This window comes from Botrytis byssoidea (genome assembly GCF_014898295.1).
Source record: "Botrytis byssoidea strain MUCL 94 chromosome Unknown BBYS_005, whole genome shotgun sequence".
NCBI classification, from domain to species: domain Eukaryota; kingdom Fungi; phylum Ascomycota; class Leotiomycetes; order Helotiales; family Sclerotiniaceae; genus Botrytis; species Botrytis byssoidea.
The window spans coordinates 620,698-637,628 of record NW_024065846.1 but is presented as its reverse complement, the minus strand read 5'-3'; the positions used below and the strand labels follow the sequence as shown (position 1 = coordinate 637,628).

General features: G+C 43.7%; 5 protein-coding genes across 5 annotated transcripts; 3 read left to right on the top strand and 2 right to left on the bottom strand.

The window, feature by feature from the left end:
• Nucleotides 1-141: 141 nt before the first annotated feature.
• Nucleotides 142-1,887, top strand: EAE97_003006 (uncharacterized protein; the record flags this gene model as incomplete). Its single annotated transcript, XM_038873518.1, has 2 exons — nt 142-834; nt 889-1,887. The coding sequence occupies 2 exons, from the start codon at nt 142-144 to the stop codon at nt 1,885-1,887; spliced, it is 1,692 nt and encodes a 563-aa protein (XP_038735381.1).
• A 1,150-nt stretch (nt 1,888-3,037) lies between these two features.
• Nucleotides 3,038-4,027, top strand: EAE97_003005 (uncharacterized protein; the record flags this gene model as incomplete). Its single annotated transcript, XM_038873517.1, has 1 exon — nt 3,038-4,027. The coding sequence occupies one exon, from the start codon at nt 3,038-3,040 to the stop codon at nt 4,025-4,027; it is 990 nt and encodes a 329-aa protein (XP_038735380.1).
• A 1,055-nt stretch (nt 4,028-5,082) lies between these two features.
• Nucleotides 5,083-8,211, bottom strand: EAE97_003004 (uncharacterized protein). The gene is made up of 4 exons (XM_038873516.1): nt 7,927-8,211; nt 7,544-7,863; nt 5,627-7,467; nt 5,083-5,566 (listed from the first exon to the last, which is right to left on the bottom strand). The coding sequence occupies exons 2-4, from the start codon at nt 7,620-7,622 to the stop codon at nt 5,222-5,224; spliced, it is 2,265 nt and encodes a 754-aa protein (XP_038735379.1). The 5' UTR covers nt 7,623-7,863; nt 7,927-8,211; the 3' UTR covers nt 5,083-5,221.
• Nucleotides 8,212-9,361: 1,150 nt separating this feature from the next.
• Nucleotides 9,362-10,270, top strand: EAE97_003003 (uncharacterized protein; the record flags this gene model as incomplete). Its single annotated transcript, XM_038873515.1, has 1 exon — nt 9,362-10,270. One exon carries the CDS (start codon nt 9,362-9,364, stop codon nt 10,268-10,270), a length of 909 nt encoding a protein of 302 aa, XP_038735378.1.
• A 2,098-nt stretch (nt 10,271-12,368) lies between these two features.
• EAE97_003002 (uncharacterized protein) lies at nt 12,369-14,612 on the bottom strand (the record flags this gene model as incomplete). Its single annotated transcript, XM_038873514.1, has 1 exon — nt 12,369-14,612. One exon carries the CDS (start codon nt 14,610-14,612, stop codon nt 12,369-12,371), a length of 2,244 nt encoding a protein of 747 aa, XP_038735377.1.
• Between the last annotated feature and the right edge of the window lie 2,319 nt (nt 14,613-16,931).

The window sequence follows — 16,931 nt, the reverse complement described above, 5'->3', positions numbered from 1 at the left end:
AATGTATATATAATTCTTTGCAAGTACCGGTGATGATTTACTCTCGGCACTTGCTTCACATTCGTTGTTTCAACCTAAATCAGACATTCTCTTGATTCACTCTTATTCCTCTTGTTCAATACTTTGATTAGATTCATCAATATGCGCCAATCTTCGCGCACAGCTCCCGCAGCTCTTGCGGTGACAGTGAATGCTGCATCGCTTTCCGATGTATGCACTGTATCCAATGTTCAGGCCGCAATACCTGCAAATGGAACCTTGCTAGATATCGATTTGATCCCTTCAGCCGTGACAGCGGGCGCTGTCTACAATGCATCTGCTGGTATGGGTAGCACTACCACCTACACCTACTGTAATGTTACAGTAACCTACACCCACACTGGAAAGGGCGATAAGGTGGTCATAAAGTATGCTTTCCCAAGTCCTTCAGATTTTGAAAATCGCTTCTACGTCGCTGGTGGAGGTGGTTATTCTCTTTCCAGTGACGCAACTGGAGGGCTTGCATATGGCGCCGTTGGTGGTGCCACTGATGCAGGGTACGACGCCTTCGACTACAGTTATGATGAGGTAGTTCTATATGGCAACGGATCTATCAACTGGGACGCGACGTACATGTTTGGGTACCAAGCATTAGGTGAGATGACTCAGGTTGGAAAGACGCTTACGAAGGGCTTCTACGGCTTTTCCGATGACACAAAGGTCTATACCTATTATGAAGGATGTTCGGATGGAGGAAGAGAGGGTATGAGTCAAGTTCAGCGCTGGGGCGAGGAATACGATGGAGTTATTGCAGGTGCTCCGGCTTTCCGTTTCGCGCAGCAACAAGTCCATCACGTTTTCTCATCCGCCGTTGAACACACATTGGATTACTACCCACCACCTTGAGAGATGGATAAAATTGTAAATGCTACCATCGCTGCTTGCGATCCTCTCGATGGACGAACAGACGGTGTGGTTTCTCGCACAGATCTTTGCAAGCTTAACTTCAACCTCAGTTCGATTATCGGCGAATCATACTACTGCGCAGCAACTACCCCCTATTCTCTCGGTTTCGGATTCAGTAAGCGTGCACAAGGTAGTACAACCAGCACTACACCTGCCCAGAATGGAACAGTGACTGCTGAGGGTATCGCTGTCGCTCAAGCCATCTATGACGGTCTCCACAACTCCGATAACGAGCGTGCATACCTTTCCTGGCAGATTGCTTCCAACCTTGGAGATGCCGCTACCACGTACAACAACAACATTGGATCCTGGGAACTTAGCATTCCATCTACTGGAGGAGCGTATGTCACCAAGTACGTTCAATTGCTCGATCTCGACAATCTTTCCGACCTTGATAACGTTACTTACGATACTCTTGTTGAGTGGATGAACATTGGTATGGTGAGATATATGGATAGCTTACAAACTACCCTCCCTGATTTAACTACTTTCCAATCTTCTGGGGGTAAGTTGCTTCACTACCACGGTGAATCCGATCCAAGTATTCCATCCGCCTCATCCGTACACTACTGGCAATCCGTTCGTTCCGCTATGTACAGCAATGCTACTGCTGAAGAGGGTCTAGAGGCACTCCAGAACTGGTATCAATTCTACCTTGTTCCTGGTGCAGCCCACTGCGGAACCAACTCTCTTCAGCCTGGTCCCTATCCCGAGGATAAAATGGAAATTATGATCGACTGGGTTGAAAATGGAGTCAAGCCCATTGCTCTCAATGCAACTGTATCTTCGGGTACATATGCAGGCGAGACTCAGATGCTTTGTCAATGGCCAACTCGTCCTCTCTGGCAGAGCAACAGTACTACTTTCGATTGCGTCCATGATGAGGCTTCGATTGATAGCTGGACTTACACCTTTGATGCATTTAAGATTCCTGTCTACTAAACGTCCTTAGGTTACATCTTGACGTATCTTCGAACTCGACGGAGACGACAGATTGGGAGGAACTGGAGAGTAAAAGACGGAATGAAAATTTGGCTTCTTGTATTGTATTGTGGATAGTTTTTTCCGATATTTGGTTCTGACGCTGTATATACTACATAGTAGTGTGTTGATATTAATTTTGATAAATAAATTCATTTATCACTTTCCAATCTCACTGTAGGTTCATTAGATGATATATATATGAGCTTGAAACAATTTTACCGTATCCAGTATCCAACTTGAGCGCGCCCCCTAGCTTTGTAAAAGGTAGGGGATAAGGGCAGGACGTGTTCCATCAACTATATCATGACGCCTTTACAACTCAAAACAACCTTATATTTACTTTTCTTCAAAAAGACTCAAAACTACATAGGTTTAAAAACTTATGGATGTCAATCAACATATCGAGGAGATGGAGAAGCAATTGTATAACAATACAATATAGCGATATATAATATAGCTATGTAAATGAGTAAAGAAAAAACGTGTTAATTGGAACTAATTTACTACCATTAGACCGGATAAATAAATCCATCCAAGTATACAAAACCCACAAAGATTTCTTCTCGGCTCGACTTGCATTTTCCAACCCCAATGCAATACCCAAAAGTTCATCTCAACAGCTCTGCAAGATGCGGTATGCTCTGATCAGTAATGAATGGCACGAGAGATGCATGGGTGCCACGTGCTTCCCATCTGTCTTACATGCATCACCGTCCAACTGTGGATCCAGCTAAATCCTCCGAGAGGTCGAGTTTGGAAAATCCCGGAACGCTGCATCGTAGTGCTTACACTATATGCATGTATCATCCACGTCGAAGCTGGTCTGAGGATATCGGAGAGCATGATTAGGAGAGAAATTTCGCATGCGTTTGGCTATAAGTATTGGGATGCATTGGCGTGCGTTTGCTTTGAACTCCTTATTTTAGATGCTTCTTTTCGGGGTTTGAGCAGCTGGGATTCTGATGAATGCTATTCGAATGTTTGAGGATGATTCTTTAGATGCTTTTGATTTCAAATCTGTACAATTCGATCGTCAACACATTTTATACAATAAGAATATTCAACATCTCGCTACCTCGACTATCTATATCCGGTTGTTATAATCACCATGCATTTATCACATACTAAACAAGAAGACACCATCCTCCCAACCCTCCCTCCAAGGTCCAAACGATCCATCAAAACATTCCTCTCACCATGTCATCCACGCCAGCTCTCGAGACTCCTCACCCTGACTCCCCTCCGCTCATCTGCATCCAAACCCCCCACCAACCCTCTCCCAGAATTCCACTTCTTCTCCCAACTCCCCTCCGAAATTCGCGGCATGGTATGGGCTATCTATTTCACCTTTCCCCGCATCCACATCACCGCTCTCGGCTCCCAACCCACAGCTTCAGATCCTTGGCCTCTAACACTATCCCGCTCACCCCATTTCCATCCCTCGCTCCTCATATCCCACGAATCCCGCTCTATCTACCAACAAACCTGCTGGCTAGAAACTCTCCAACGAATGCACATCCAGCCTCACCCCCCGATTCGACACCCGACCCCCGCAACTTTCGGCCCCACATCTTTTCTCGCCTCTCCCGGAAGCGATCTGGTAAATTGGGATTCCGATATTTTCTGGTTCAAAGGCATTTCCACGGTCAAGAAACTATCGATTGGTTATCCTGAGGGCCATATGCAGAGATACGAAGATGTGCGGAAGGTGGCGCTGGATTATGCGGTTTTAGATTATGAGGAGGATAGTTATTATTGGAGGAAGCGGTTTAAGGTTGGTTGGTATGGATTAGTTTGCGTGTTATATTTGTTTGAGTTCTTGGAAGAAGTTTATTTTGTGCTTGATGTGGAGGGTGGGGAGGGAGTGGGAAGAGGAAATACGGAGGTATCGTTTGAGATGGTTGATGCGGAAGAGAGAGTGAGGAGGAGGTTGGAAGATGTGAAAAGGGAAGTAGATAGGGATGATGGGTTGAGGTTTCCTCAATTGGATGATAGAGGGATGTATCCGGGTTTGGAACGTCTATTTTCTCGTCGGGAAAGGGGTTATGGGTGGCAGATTCCAAAGATACGGTTTGTATATGCTAGGAATATTGGATGATGGACGTGCATAATATATACACTATTCCCAGTGTTGCTACAAGAGCGTCCTTTGATATTCCAAACATTGAGAAGGGTGAAATATATCAATGGTAGCATCGGATACCTACCTATATTGCACTATTCTGTAATCTCATATCAAGTGTGCATCTCGTGATGATCAGATGAAAACACTCCAAGTTTCTTTCTAAGCCAAGGGTCAATACCGAATTCGTACATAATGCGATAGGCATCTGGCTCTCACAGCGTAAAATCTCCAGTAACCAGACAGAACTTGATACTTAATCCGTATTAGATACTCGCATCCAAGATGACAACCCGCGAAGTAGAATAGGCTTCAAATTAGTACGGAACTAAAACAGCAGAATAAAACCCAAGTGTCCATTACTCTCAACCCTTCCACACAACCACCCACTTTCTATACCTACTCACCAGTGTGAAGCTGCCAAATCATAGCATTCTCAAAAACGCAACCTATCTCGTCAAAAAACCACTCCATCCTGAAAATGTATTTCTTTTCTGAACTTTGACTTCGTACGTATTTCTATTCTTCATCTCTCATAGATGATTTCCATGCCTAGGCAGCCTCCCTCGGAAACCCAAATAGAAAGCCTTAAAAAAGTTTTCTGAACCCAGGATAACTCTCCAAATACCTCTTCGAACACATCATCTCCACTCCATTCTTCTCAAAGATTCACACTCCGAATCTCACTTCCATCACGTCGCTTACACGGTGATATCAAATGATGAAGTCATCAGGAGGATAGCAGTATACGTTGAAATATAGTGTGTATATTTCTTCGTTAGACATGAGATATACGAAGCTGAGAGGCTTTGTACTAGTTAGGACTTGGATGGAGATCCCGATATACAGATAGCAGAAATGCATGAATTAATTGGGAGTTGAGTTAAGATCCGGAGTTTGAAGAAGAAGAAGAAAAAGAAGAAGAAGAAGAAGAAGAAATCAATGAATCGGGTAACTCTGTAACGTCATCACCATCTCAAAGTCTGCATCAAAATCAAACAATCAACCCCTGATCAATTCTCAAAAATCTTCGAGACAACAATGATCTTTCTAGCCTTTGAATGATACTAACAAGAAATGCAAATCTAATTTCGTCATCATAATATATACATACATACATACATACATAACAAAAATCTATTTTCCCCATCTTCCACGATCAAAAGCCACTCACACATCATAACGACCATTACCCCTTACCACATAAATTTGTCCGACAAGTACCGCACACCCCACCGCCATCGAAATAGCGATGATTGGCAAATTTACTCTTGCAAAATCTAGCCTTCTAACATGAATATGTTTCCTCGCCAGAATATCCCTCCATAACAAGCCAGCCAGCGATGCGCTAAACGCCGTACTAAATGCACCATAGTTTACACCAACAGCCATCGAATATACTGTTCCCCAGAAAGTTCGATCGCTGATAGGAAGACCATTGTCACGATGGATCTCTTGCCACGCTTGGATTATGCGACAGAGAAGGATTGTAGTGCCGATGTTTGTACCCGCGAACTATGTAAAGGGGTTAGATTAGTTTTGAGAGGGCCCAGGTATTGATAAGGAGGTACTCACGTTAGAAAGAATACAAGAGAGAAATCCCATACCGCCAATAGCCCCAACAGTACCGGTCTTATCAACCCAGTGATCCCAGCCGTAAGCGAATACTGGAACCCATCCTTTGGTTACTAATGCTTGTACGAGAACGAACATTGAAAAGGCAAATGGAACAAGGGCGAAGGGAAGATGAGCAACTACTGCTGTAACAGTTGGAAATGTTTCTTGACACCATAGATATCCCTCGCCAAAAAGCGAAACTAATGTTGAACGACCACGCTGCTTTTGGACTTCGACCTTGCGGTAAGCTTTCTCAGATATTGCTCGGTCATTTGACTCCGATCTATGACTTATCCGTGGACCCGATGCTCCTGGTGGGGAAGAAAGAGATTCCGCGAGCTTTGGTTCCTTCTTTTCATCTAGTGTGCTCATTACACTGGTCGAAGAGCGATTGTTTTGCAAATTGTCTTCTGTTGGAACAAGGGTTGAGATAGATGAGTCCAGGGGATCACTTGGTTTTGGGGTTTGCTCATTGAAACTTTGCGATACCAAAAGCGTGGGAGTTCGGCTATTCCTTGGGCCATTTTCGCCTTCCATTAGCTTCATCTCGAACTCTTCGGGCGATTTTGTTAGCACCAAAGAAGCTCCATTCGGACTTTGAATATCTCGCTTCTCTTGTTCCAAAATGACTCGACTCGCTTCTTGCTCTTCTCTGATCGCTCGCTCAGCTCGGGCAAGTTCGACCTCGTGTCGTCCGTTGCGAGCGATCTCGCGTGTTTCATGTCGGTTAATCCACCCTAATGAAATCTCCCAAACAAACATCACAAAGGCCGCTGGCAAAGTTACCCAGAACACTGGATACTCGCCTTTGCTCTGACTAATAGCATTGAGAACCAGAACCATAATAAGTGTTATGGCCATGAGAATAGCTCCAAATGCTGCACCTTTTTTATCGACAAAAGGGTTCATAATTTCCTCGAGAGAAAGTTGTTTATCTTCTGAGGGTTCATTGTCCTGTTCCTCACCGGAGCTTCCTTTAGCATTAGGAATATTCGGATTTACAGGCTTCTTGGCCTTGGCTTCCTCGGAGAGCTCATGCATTTTAATCGAAAGTGGAATCAGAGCTTCATCAGCAAAGACGATATATAGTAAGAATGGGAACAAAACAACCGCTGTTGCGACTACTGGAACAATCATGTTCGCTGTGTAATTGATAAATTTGATACCGAACGCACCAGCTAGAACAAGATTGGTTGGGTTGGAAGAGACAAGAATGGCCGAGGCAATATTGGCGATTGCGAACTGAGTGAAGATCCATGCTCTTGGGTGAATGATATTGCTCGATACTCTGGTCAAGTAAGCAAGGAATGCAGTACCAGACAGAATAATGGGATCATTTCCAATGAAGGCGCCCAGGCAGAAGAAAAATGCGTAGAGGAAGAAGAACAGTCTATGCCCAACTTTGCCTCCCTTTTGAAGCACTTTGAATGCCAAATATCTGATGAGACCAGAAGCATCGATCGAAATGGCAATATATGCTAGGGTGATGAAGAAAACCATGATATCAATCGGATTGATACTATTTGCCCCAACTGTCCCATCGTGTACTTCTTGTCGGCCGATTGCCAAGATAGCGAGTAGAAAGAGATCTGCTATCAAAGGCGCTGTCACGAAATTTAAAGGGAAGTTCAATTTAACGAAACGCGTGACTTTTCCGCTTTCGCCATCTTGGTGATCATGCTTATAGTCTTCCTCCCTTGGCGAGATCAATCGCAAATGACTTAAGGTGTCCAGAAAAGCGTTGGATAATTTTCGAGGAACATATACTGGAACATGAAAAGGGAAAAGGACAATAATATCTATGTGATTCCGGTAAAGTTAACTAACTACGTCTTTCTGGAAAAGCAGCATATTCGGGAAAATTTTAGCACTTACTAGTTATGACAAAAACAATGAGTGTGATTATAGATCGCCATTCTTTAATTTTATCGGTATCAAGACTCTCTGCCGTCATGCTGAAAAGTTCTATGCGACGAAAATATCACAAGCAACCGAGTTTGTTGAATAAATGGTGACGAGAATGTATCTCGATGTCCTCAAAAGATAACTTCGATGCAATGGGAATTCCAAAGTATCCTCAGGTGATTTCGCAGCCTTGTTAAAGTCGGCAAAGGTACTATGGATATCCAACGCTCTATTGAGGCGATCACAGTATATGAGACACTCTAGATGTGAATCGCTCCTTTGGATGATACCTGTTGGGCAGAAATCAGTTAAAGTTCGACATGGGATGGAAAATTTTCGCAAGAGTAACAGACCTGAGAGAGACCCGATAACTTCAAAAAACTCCATAGGCTTATAGAGTAAGATGAGATTGTGATAATTAACGCATCATCTTCTCAAGCACAAATTGTTTGTAACGACCGTTTGGAGCCAAGAAACGTGAATACCACACGTGGATAGATAATCGTCGTGAAATGGATCAGATTTCAGGCGCCAATAAAGGGCAAGTCAAGTTGAAATATAATTGGATTGAATCGATTGTAAGACTGCTAGGTAGTAATTACATGTACATGTACGAGTATGTGCATGTACATTGAAGACGAGGCTGTGCCATACGGTTTACGTATCGAATTGCCTTGAGCTTTTTGGGAATAGGTTCAAGAATATCTACATACCTACCTAGTACTTGGAAGGCAAATTGGGGGGAAAAAGATGCCAAGGAATTGGAATGTCAGCTGGAAATCTCACACCGCATCTAACAAACGATCATGAATGAGAATGATGATGAATGTCATCGGTTCCCCACGAACTCACTAACTTTCAAGGTTCACACTGATGACAGGCATTCAGGTTCATATATACCACCAACACCAGTACGATAGACCGGTAGTTGGTAATTTCCCATGCAAATTCCATTTATTGTGGTGAAGAACAGAGATGAAGTTTAAGCTTATATTTAAGATAGAACACTTTACATGTCTTATTAGACGATTATCACTTGGCGAGCAGCAAGATGGGATGGAATATAGGTTAGAGTAGACAGACAGACAGACAGACAGACAGGATGATGGTCTGTTGATCCATTATTCGTAGGTGTCTACCAAATAAAGTTCCAGTAGACAGCCATTCAAGTGTAACTTTGTAAGCAATTACTAGATACATACTGGTACACACCTAGGTAGGTAGTCACTACTGACTGCCATGAACATCATACTTTCGCGGGCAGCTCCGAATCTTTAGCTTAAAGTCAATAATACAGTGAGCCCCTTCCCTTCTAGAAGAATGTCATCTCTAGTGCGATGCGATGGTGAGCTACCTAGTAGTTGCTCGTGGAATCCGATACAGTATGAGGTAATGTCATAAAGTAATGGAATAATAAACCATCAATCATTACAACCGGTGAACCCAACAACCAATGTCATTCATCACTATCACTCATCCATAGAATCGCTTCCAGATGGAAAAAACAAACCTCGGGCCATTAGATAAGGTTGTCCGATAAGAATTGGTGGCTCAGAGATGTGGCTGAAAAGAGGGGGGCAGCAACCTACCGGTACCTAGGTACCTGTGGACCTAGTAAATACTTTCAGCCACATCAGATGTTGACTTGAACAAAACGTTATCCCCTATTTCAATACTCAATGCATAGGAACCTACCCATGGACCTAGATAGAGCAAGGACATCTATTTTCCGAGAACAAACACACTTATAAGCATGGTTAAGACTTGCCATCAACATTTTACATTCCAATGCGTCTCAGAATAGGTGGTCTCATGCGCAGAATCCAGCGTTTTAGTGCCTCCTCGTGGTCTGCATCAGGTCCTGCAAAGCATGTCAAGATAGATGACGAAGAGCGCGGTGTAGACTCCTATGATTTACCGACTCGACTACACCATCAATCATCTTTCCACATGATTAAAATGATTCTCCTGGTCCTCCTAGCTATTCTATTCATAGTCCTCTTATTAGGATATACCATTTACAAACCACCCCAGTTCGTCATCAATTACCTCCAATGGAAGTATCCTGACGTCCTATTCCAAATTCCTCTCTCAAATGCCCACCGCGTCATCGCTTTGACAATCGACGATGCACCTTCGGGAGAAACATCTCGAATCTTAGATCTACTCAAGATCTACGACGCCAAAGCTACCTTTTTCATCATCGGCAGCCAAGTTTCCTCGCACCCCTCTCTAATCCAACGCATCCACGCCGAAGGTCACGAGTTAGGAAACCACGCCTGGGCCGACGAGCCATCCATCTCGCTCCCCATCTCTGAGCTCGAGCGTCAAATCAAAGAAGTCGAGGATCTTCTCCCGCCCAATCGTCCGATCTCCGGTTCCAAAATCCCACCCAAGTACTTTCGTCCCGGTTCCGGATTCTTCAATGCGCAAATGTTGGAGAAGGCAAGACAGTGGGGTTATCGCGTTGCGTTGGGGAGTATCTATCCTCATGATCCGCAAATCCACAATGCGAGGATTAACGCGAAGCATGTTCTGAGTATGGCGAGACCGGGAGGTATCATCATCATGCACGATAGACGATCGTATTCGGCTGCCGAGATTGAGTTGGTTCTTGGAGGGTTGAAGAAGAGGAAGTATAGGATTGAGTCGCTAGGAGGCTTGCTTGGAGTCGCGGGGATGAATCAGGCGATATAATATCAAGATGTCATTTTTGCTTTCTTGGGTTCGTCGACTGTCAAACTCTCATAGTGTATTTGTATCATATGATACCATTATAGTCCAGGTCAAAAGATGGAACTTTACGAAAACGAACAGGCACAGTCGTGAAGCAACATAAATTGGAACTTGCATCGCAGTCATTTCTTGGCGAGGCTTCGAAGTAGATTGGGACGCAGACGATGGCGATAAATCGCAAAATCCATTCGATTCCTCGTCCAGCTCTAGCCATGCTCTCGCTAATGTGATCACCAACACAAATATATTGTAGAGATCCAGAGAAAGATAATCCACCAAGAAAACCCCCCAAAGTCCACAACCACCAAAGCCAAAGCGAAGAAAAGAACCAAGAGACATAGAATCAATAAACAAATCAAGCCCTATCAAAACACACCTAACTGAAGAAACACCATTCATCACCCCCCAACTTTCTAAATCCACCTGATCCACAAACTCTTGTGAAATGAGCTTCATATCAAAATGCACTATCAATCAGATCATAATCATATTCATCTCCATCAACCGCTCTATTGACCATCCGTCCACCTGTCATATCATACCAACCAAGAATAATATACCATATACCACCAACCCACATCCATCTCAGACCCATCTGAATACACAGTGACATTCATCTGAACTCCAGAAACCAAATGCAAAACACCAGATTGTATATCCTCAATCACATAATCCTCATACGAGGATCGAGTATCCATTCACCGGCCAATACTTGACCATTTACAGCTCTATAATCATATCTACCTACACAAACATAAACCCCATACCCCCAACCAACCCCCCCCCTCAAAAGTCTAACTAACTAACCACCTACATTCCATTCCATTCCGCCACTCACTACAAATCCCAGAACCAAACCCCCGAATCAAACCCCAGAACCAATCCCAGAACCAATCCCAAACCCAAACTCCAGGTTTACCCCCTCCCCCGTCTTTCTCATCTTATAAAATAAGAACACGGAAACTCTTCTCTCGTATCTGTCTGCATATTGAACATTGTCTCATCATCGGTCGATGATTTGTAAAAGTCGAGATGTATGGCTATAGATAGGAGGAAAATGAGATAGAAATGAAGGGATGCAAAATGCAAAATGCGAAATGCGAAATGGTAGGTTGACTGGTGAAATAACTGTCCATAGGTACCAATGATACATTCTCCAAAGAAAGAAGAGGGGATATCAGAGAGGAACGATACGGAAGTTTCAAGTATAGATACCTATCTAATAACTCAAACAATATACTTATACAGATCATCATCTCACATCAAGAAACACATAGTCATTCACACTCACACACACACACACGGAAACAACATAGCATCTCTTGAATACGCAAGATTCTCATTCATCACCAGCCTCGCGACAATAACAACAACAACTACTACTACTGAATCCTCTCTTCACTACACACCACTACATCGTACACGACATGTATAACGAACCACCATCACATTTATCTCTACTCTGCCACTTTCGACTTCCTATCCTCCGCATCACCTCCTCAAAATTTAAGCATTATATCCATTCCAATAAACGGCCCATACCATAATGCAACATCTCCTACACCCCCCTTCCCCAAGAGATCTTTTTGCACGGCAAGGTACACTCTCCGCCTCAACCCAAACATCCAAAGAAAAGAGATAATAACTCCGATCATGCAAGATCAAGATCTAGTACAGTACAATGTCATACAAGACATCAGTATTCGCCAACAAGAAAAAAGCAGTAGTAGTAGTACTAGTATTGTTATCCAAGAAATCAAAAAAATTGGACGAAAAGTCGAGTACGGAGAACATGAGAGGGAATTTTGTGGAAATGAGTCCAGAAAAGATATGGTAAAAAGGAAAAAACGCCAGACGCGGCCGGACTAATCGGATTTTTTTTTAACAATAATGACCCATTTCCACGCCGTGCAAGGAAGAACCCCCAGCATATGCAACAATACGGGATATATTGTAAACAAGGACATAAAATTGCAGCAGCGCTAATGTCGACGAATAAAAGATAAGAACATATAGTGAGAGTTTGGAATGTGAGATTACAGTACAAAAAGAGAGGGTATCATATTCGAGTTTTGGTACCAAGGTTTAACCAGCTCATATCCGAAGGGATTGAGGGTTGGTTTTGTCGTTGAGTAGGTGGTGGTGGTTGAGGTGATTGGAGCGAGAAATTATTCCCTCCAACAGTATCTCTGTTGGTGTTGTATACACTAACAGTATATGCATTACTTGGTCTGTTTTGAGACCAGCCTTGATTACCCATTGCCCATGAGTCCGGATCATTTACACTTTCCGGAACTCCACTCGAGTATGCATCAGATCTTCCATCATAAGATGAAGCATTGCTTGCGTAAGAGTCAGGTCGGAGCCCTTCAATTTTGCCAGACATCTCTGCTGCTACTGGGAAATGAGACCCAGCGGTCGATACAGTAGGACTATTGGTAGCAACCCGATATAATGGAGTATCCCCCGGAATCGGAATCTTCAATGGAGGGACCAAAGCGGATGTGGTGGTAATCTGACTTGGAAGTCTGGAAGCATTAAGCTGTGTATTCAGCCTTGGATCCGAGTATCGTGAGGCGGCGTCATCGTCACTATTAGAAAGATTTTGTTTTGATTCTCCAAAACCCAAGAAACTCGTCATTGCACTTCCACCAGACCAATATCGATTCCACCCCGATGATCTTCTTGTACTGCCTCGTCTCTGCGCTCCAGGATTTCTAGGTCGTGGTGTAACCGTATCTTGACCGAATGAAACTTCCTTTGCCAATGCATCTTGAGCGTAAGTCTGATCAGGTGATGTAGGCTCATTTATTGTAGTTTTGTAGTTCTTGTTAAATTGACTGCTGCTGCCACTTCCCGCACTCCCGTTGCCTTTGTCGTCCTCTCCTCTTCGATGTCCTATACGACCCATCAAGATGGCCATTGATGAAAATGAACCTTGGGACGCCGATTGTCCATGTCGCGGCGGATGCATTGATGAGTGCATATTTGCCAGGCCTCTGTCCGAGAACTCTAACCCATCTTTTTCGAGAGGATATCCATTCGCATCTGCGTTTTTGAGATCCCTCTTCTTCCGTCGCCATCGAAAAAGGATCAACACACCAATGAGTAGTAGAGCGGCCCCAATTATAGACCCAAGTACTGCACCCAATACTTTTACCGGAAACTTGTCGGCAACCTTATCGGTCGATTCTGCGGCTGCTGCAGTGGTATTACCAGTACTTGTAGGTACCGAGGAACTTGCAATCGATGGGGACGCTGATGGTATAACAATTTGCTGTGTGGTAGACTTGACCAACATTGATGTTGCATTAACCCAAGAATTTGTTCCCGCTCCAAATATGCAAAGAACATCATCCTCATTTCCACCTGATATTACTACCTGTCCAGATGCGCCCATCGCGACCGAATATGATGTCCTGGTAGATGTTGGAGCTAGTGTACCATTATAAGCAGGCCAATTAGCTTCCGTAAGACTACTTCTTTTTACTTCTTGCGTAGCTCTTTTTGTAGAGGTACTTGTTGACACAACAGCCTCCGCGCTTTGCACGGGACTTCCAGAACCATCAACCAGAATGGTCCTATTCACAGTGTTTGGTGCCACTGTCATATCGAAAGTATAAAGGTTCTTGCTTCCGTCATCGCCTGTCATCACAACTGCCTTGACTGCTGAAGTGTTATATATCGGAGTGGCCAAGCTGCTGTTTGTGTTAGCCCAGGCCGTTGTTGGATTGAATTCCATCACGGCAGTGTTTGTGTCAGTACCGCCAATATAGATTGCCGAGTCTGATGACCATGGAAGTAATAGAGGCTGCACAGCGGGTACGGGGGGTGTAATAGAAGCCCCATATGACAGAACATTGTATGGAGGCGACGCGGAAATTGTGAAGGTTTGAGATGATGGATCTTTACTACCATCTTGACTTCCTGCATACATTAGAATGGAGTCCGATGCATTCAAGTATACAGCACTGTGCCAAAGTCGATTTTGAGCGACTAGCACTGTAGTAGTTAAGGTGTCCCATGTTCCATCATTAAAATTATATCGTTGAAGACCCGTATACAGGCTTGTAGCATTTTTGCTCGTTCCACCGACAATATACAATGCATCCTGTCCGTTAGCAGGTGTTGCCTTTACACACACTCCTCCCGATACAGATTCTCCTTGGGATAACTGCGTCCAATTCGCTCCTTGGACTAACGATAGCGATTGAAACGCTTCGCTGTTGTATGCGTATAATGTATTGTTATAGAGTATCGAACAGGAATCATCCAGAGAATATTTTGGTTTTGGTAGAGCCATTATTATCTTGCTCAGTCGTGGTCGTGTTCATTCGTTATTCAGGTCGTCGGGTAGGCCGATCGACGCTACGAATGGTAAAAGGTTTGTCCTCGTTTCCGTTATGTATCTTGGCACATTATGAGCCAAGTAAGAAAAATGTAGAAGATGTCTATCAATTGATAAGTTGAAAGGATGCTGTCAAAGCGACGAAACCAATTGTCGGAGGTTAGGTCTCGGTGGGTGTTGGAATTCGAACGGAGTCGTCAACGACGGGTAGGTATGTCTTCCAGCAAGCTACAATGCTTTAACAAGAGGCGTCGAAAGCCCGTAAGAAATCACCGTCAAGATGTCCAATCAAGTCGAATTTGTAATGAAAATTCAGTTCGTCCCGATTTCGAAGTGTAAGGCGTTTGGCGACAGATCCTCTAAGTGCGGGCAAGCTGAAACAACTAAGTGTAGATAAAGGACCTAAGATTGCAACGTTGTTTTCTCAGATCATAGAACGAAGGCGACTCTTGAGATGGTGAATGGCGCCTCAAAAGAAAAAGAAACTGCAAAGAATGCACAGCAATCGAAACGCGAATGGTACAAACAAGTATGCCAGTATGACAACTGATGAGATCGGTATGGTATTTGGCACCCACGGTATAATAGGAGTCGACCGGCTGTCGAACAATCACGTCCGCTTCCTGGGGCAGGCCACGAATGGTACGAGCGAGGACCCGCCCTGCTTTGATCTACAATAGTATAAAAGCCGAGGATGTGCTGTTTCTGAAGCGCTCAATGCGATTTGTGTCAGTACGCTTTATATGTCTGGTTTCGAATGTATTATCACAGGTAGATACTAAATTGCAAGACCATCAAATTTTCTTTCGATGATCCAGTGGATGGATGGTATTCCTAGAATTCAAAGAAGAACAATCAATGATTCCAAACCCAGGATGGAATGAAATTGTAGAAGTCTCAGGCTTTGGTGAGCTTAATGGGCTTGACTGGCAAGGAGTTGAATGGATCCTTGAATGGGTGAAAGGTTCTTCAATTTCGTTTTCGAGCCGAAGGACGGGGATTCTGGGTTGGAAATGGGTATGGGTATGGATGGGATGTATGGGACCTGTGGATGTATTGCTGTATGCGACGCACGCGATATTCATATGTATGTAATTTGTATGGATTTCAATACCTGAGTGGAGAACGGAGAGGCTTTCTGGTATGAATCCGTATGATGTGTGGTAGAAAGTGGAACTTCGTATGTCTTTTGGTTCGTCATAGGTCGTTGTCGTTATCCATCAATTGTTCTATATGGGTTCATAAGATTCGTTGCCGGTTCCTAAAATTGGGGGACGAAAGATTAATCAAAATATAGATATTAGGTAGGCGTAAAAATGATTGAAAGACATCCAAAAGTTTGGTAGGGAGGTAAGGTAGAGTACAATGATAGAAGGATAGAAAAATGATGAAAAGTACCGGACACAATCGCCAAGCAAGCAGGCAGATAGTGGACGAGCTGGCAAGGTTGGGGTGTAAGAAGGGAAGGATCGATAAAGATGCGAATGATACGATCTTTTTGGTGAGACGAGATGGTATAGTTATTAATGTAATAGGCAGATTGATGAATTTGTGAACATTAGCACGGAGTATAGATCGATGATTAATCTCATGTTGTGGTGTGGTAAGATATTTTCTCTCTCTCTCTCTCTCTCTCTCTCTCTCTCTTTTTAATCTTTTGCTCTCTCTCTCTCTCTCTCTCTCTCTCTTCCTCTCTTCCTCTCTCTCTCTCACACACACACACACACACACACTCTCTCTCTCTCTCTCTCTCTCTCTCTCTCTCTTCAAATGATCTCCCTTTCAGTGTTGACCAGTCAGAGTATGTTCTTTGATCGTCCCTCTTACTTTTCCCTTTTCCCTCACTCCTCCTCCGTCTTCTTCCCCTTCCAACCAAATACAGATGGAACTTTTGCAGTAATACCCCTGTTTTTAGCATTTCCGTACCTGCTTTAATCAGATTGGGCAATAGCAAATCTCTCGACTAATCTTTGATAAGTTTAGTTTCATGCAACTAATTCAAATAAGGGGCTATTTTGGTTTGAGACCTCCCACCCTGCATGAACATTTTGAGCATTCAAAATCCACTCTCCACTCTCCATTTCTCTTAGCGCGCCAAGTATCCAAGGGTGTTTCGTGCTGTCCGATATCCAATTCTTTTCCCCCCTAGCCACCCCCAATCTACTTCCATGTGCTCACTGCTCACTGCTCACTGCTTACTTAAAAATTTCACAGAATTTAGAATTCAGAATCACTTTGCAAAACTTTTGGTGCTTATTAGACATCTTCTTGTTA

Excerpts from the sequence above, each read along its gene's own strand:
- EAE97_003004 (XM_038873516.1), bottom strand. The coding sequence starts at position 7,622 with ATGACGGCAGAGAGTCTTGATACCGATAAAATTAAAGAATGGCGATCT. Across the intron at positions 7,468-7,543 it reads CATTGTTTTTGTCATAACTA|ATATTATTGTCCTTTTCCCT; the intron begins GTAAGTGCTAAA and ends GGAATCACATAG. Across the intron at positions 5,567-5,626 it reads TCTCTTGTATTCTTTCTAAC|TTCGCGGGTACAAACATCGG; the intron begins GTGAGTACCTCC and ends CCCTTTACATAG.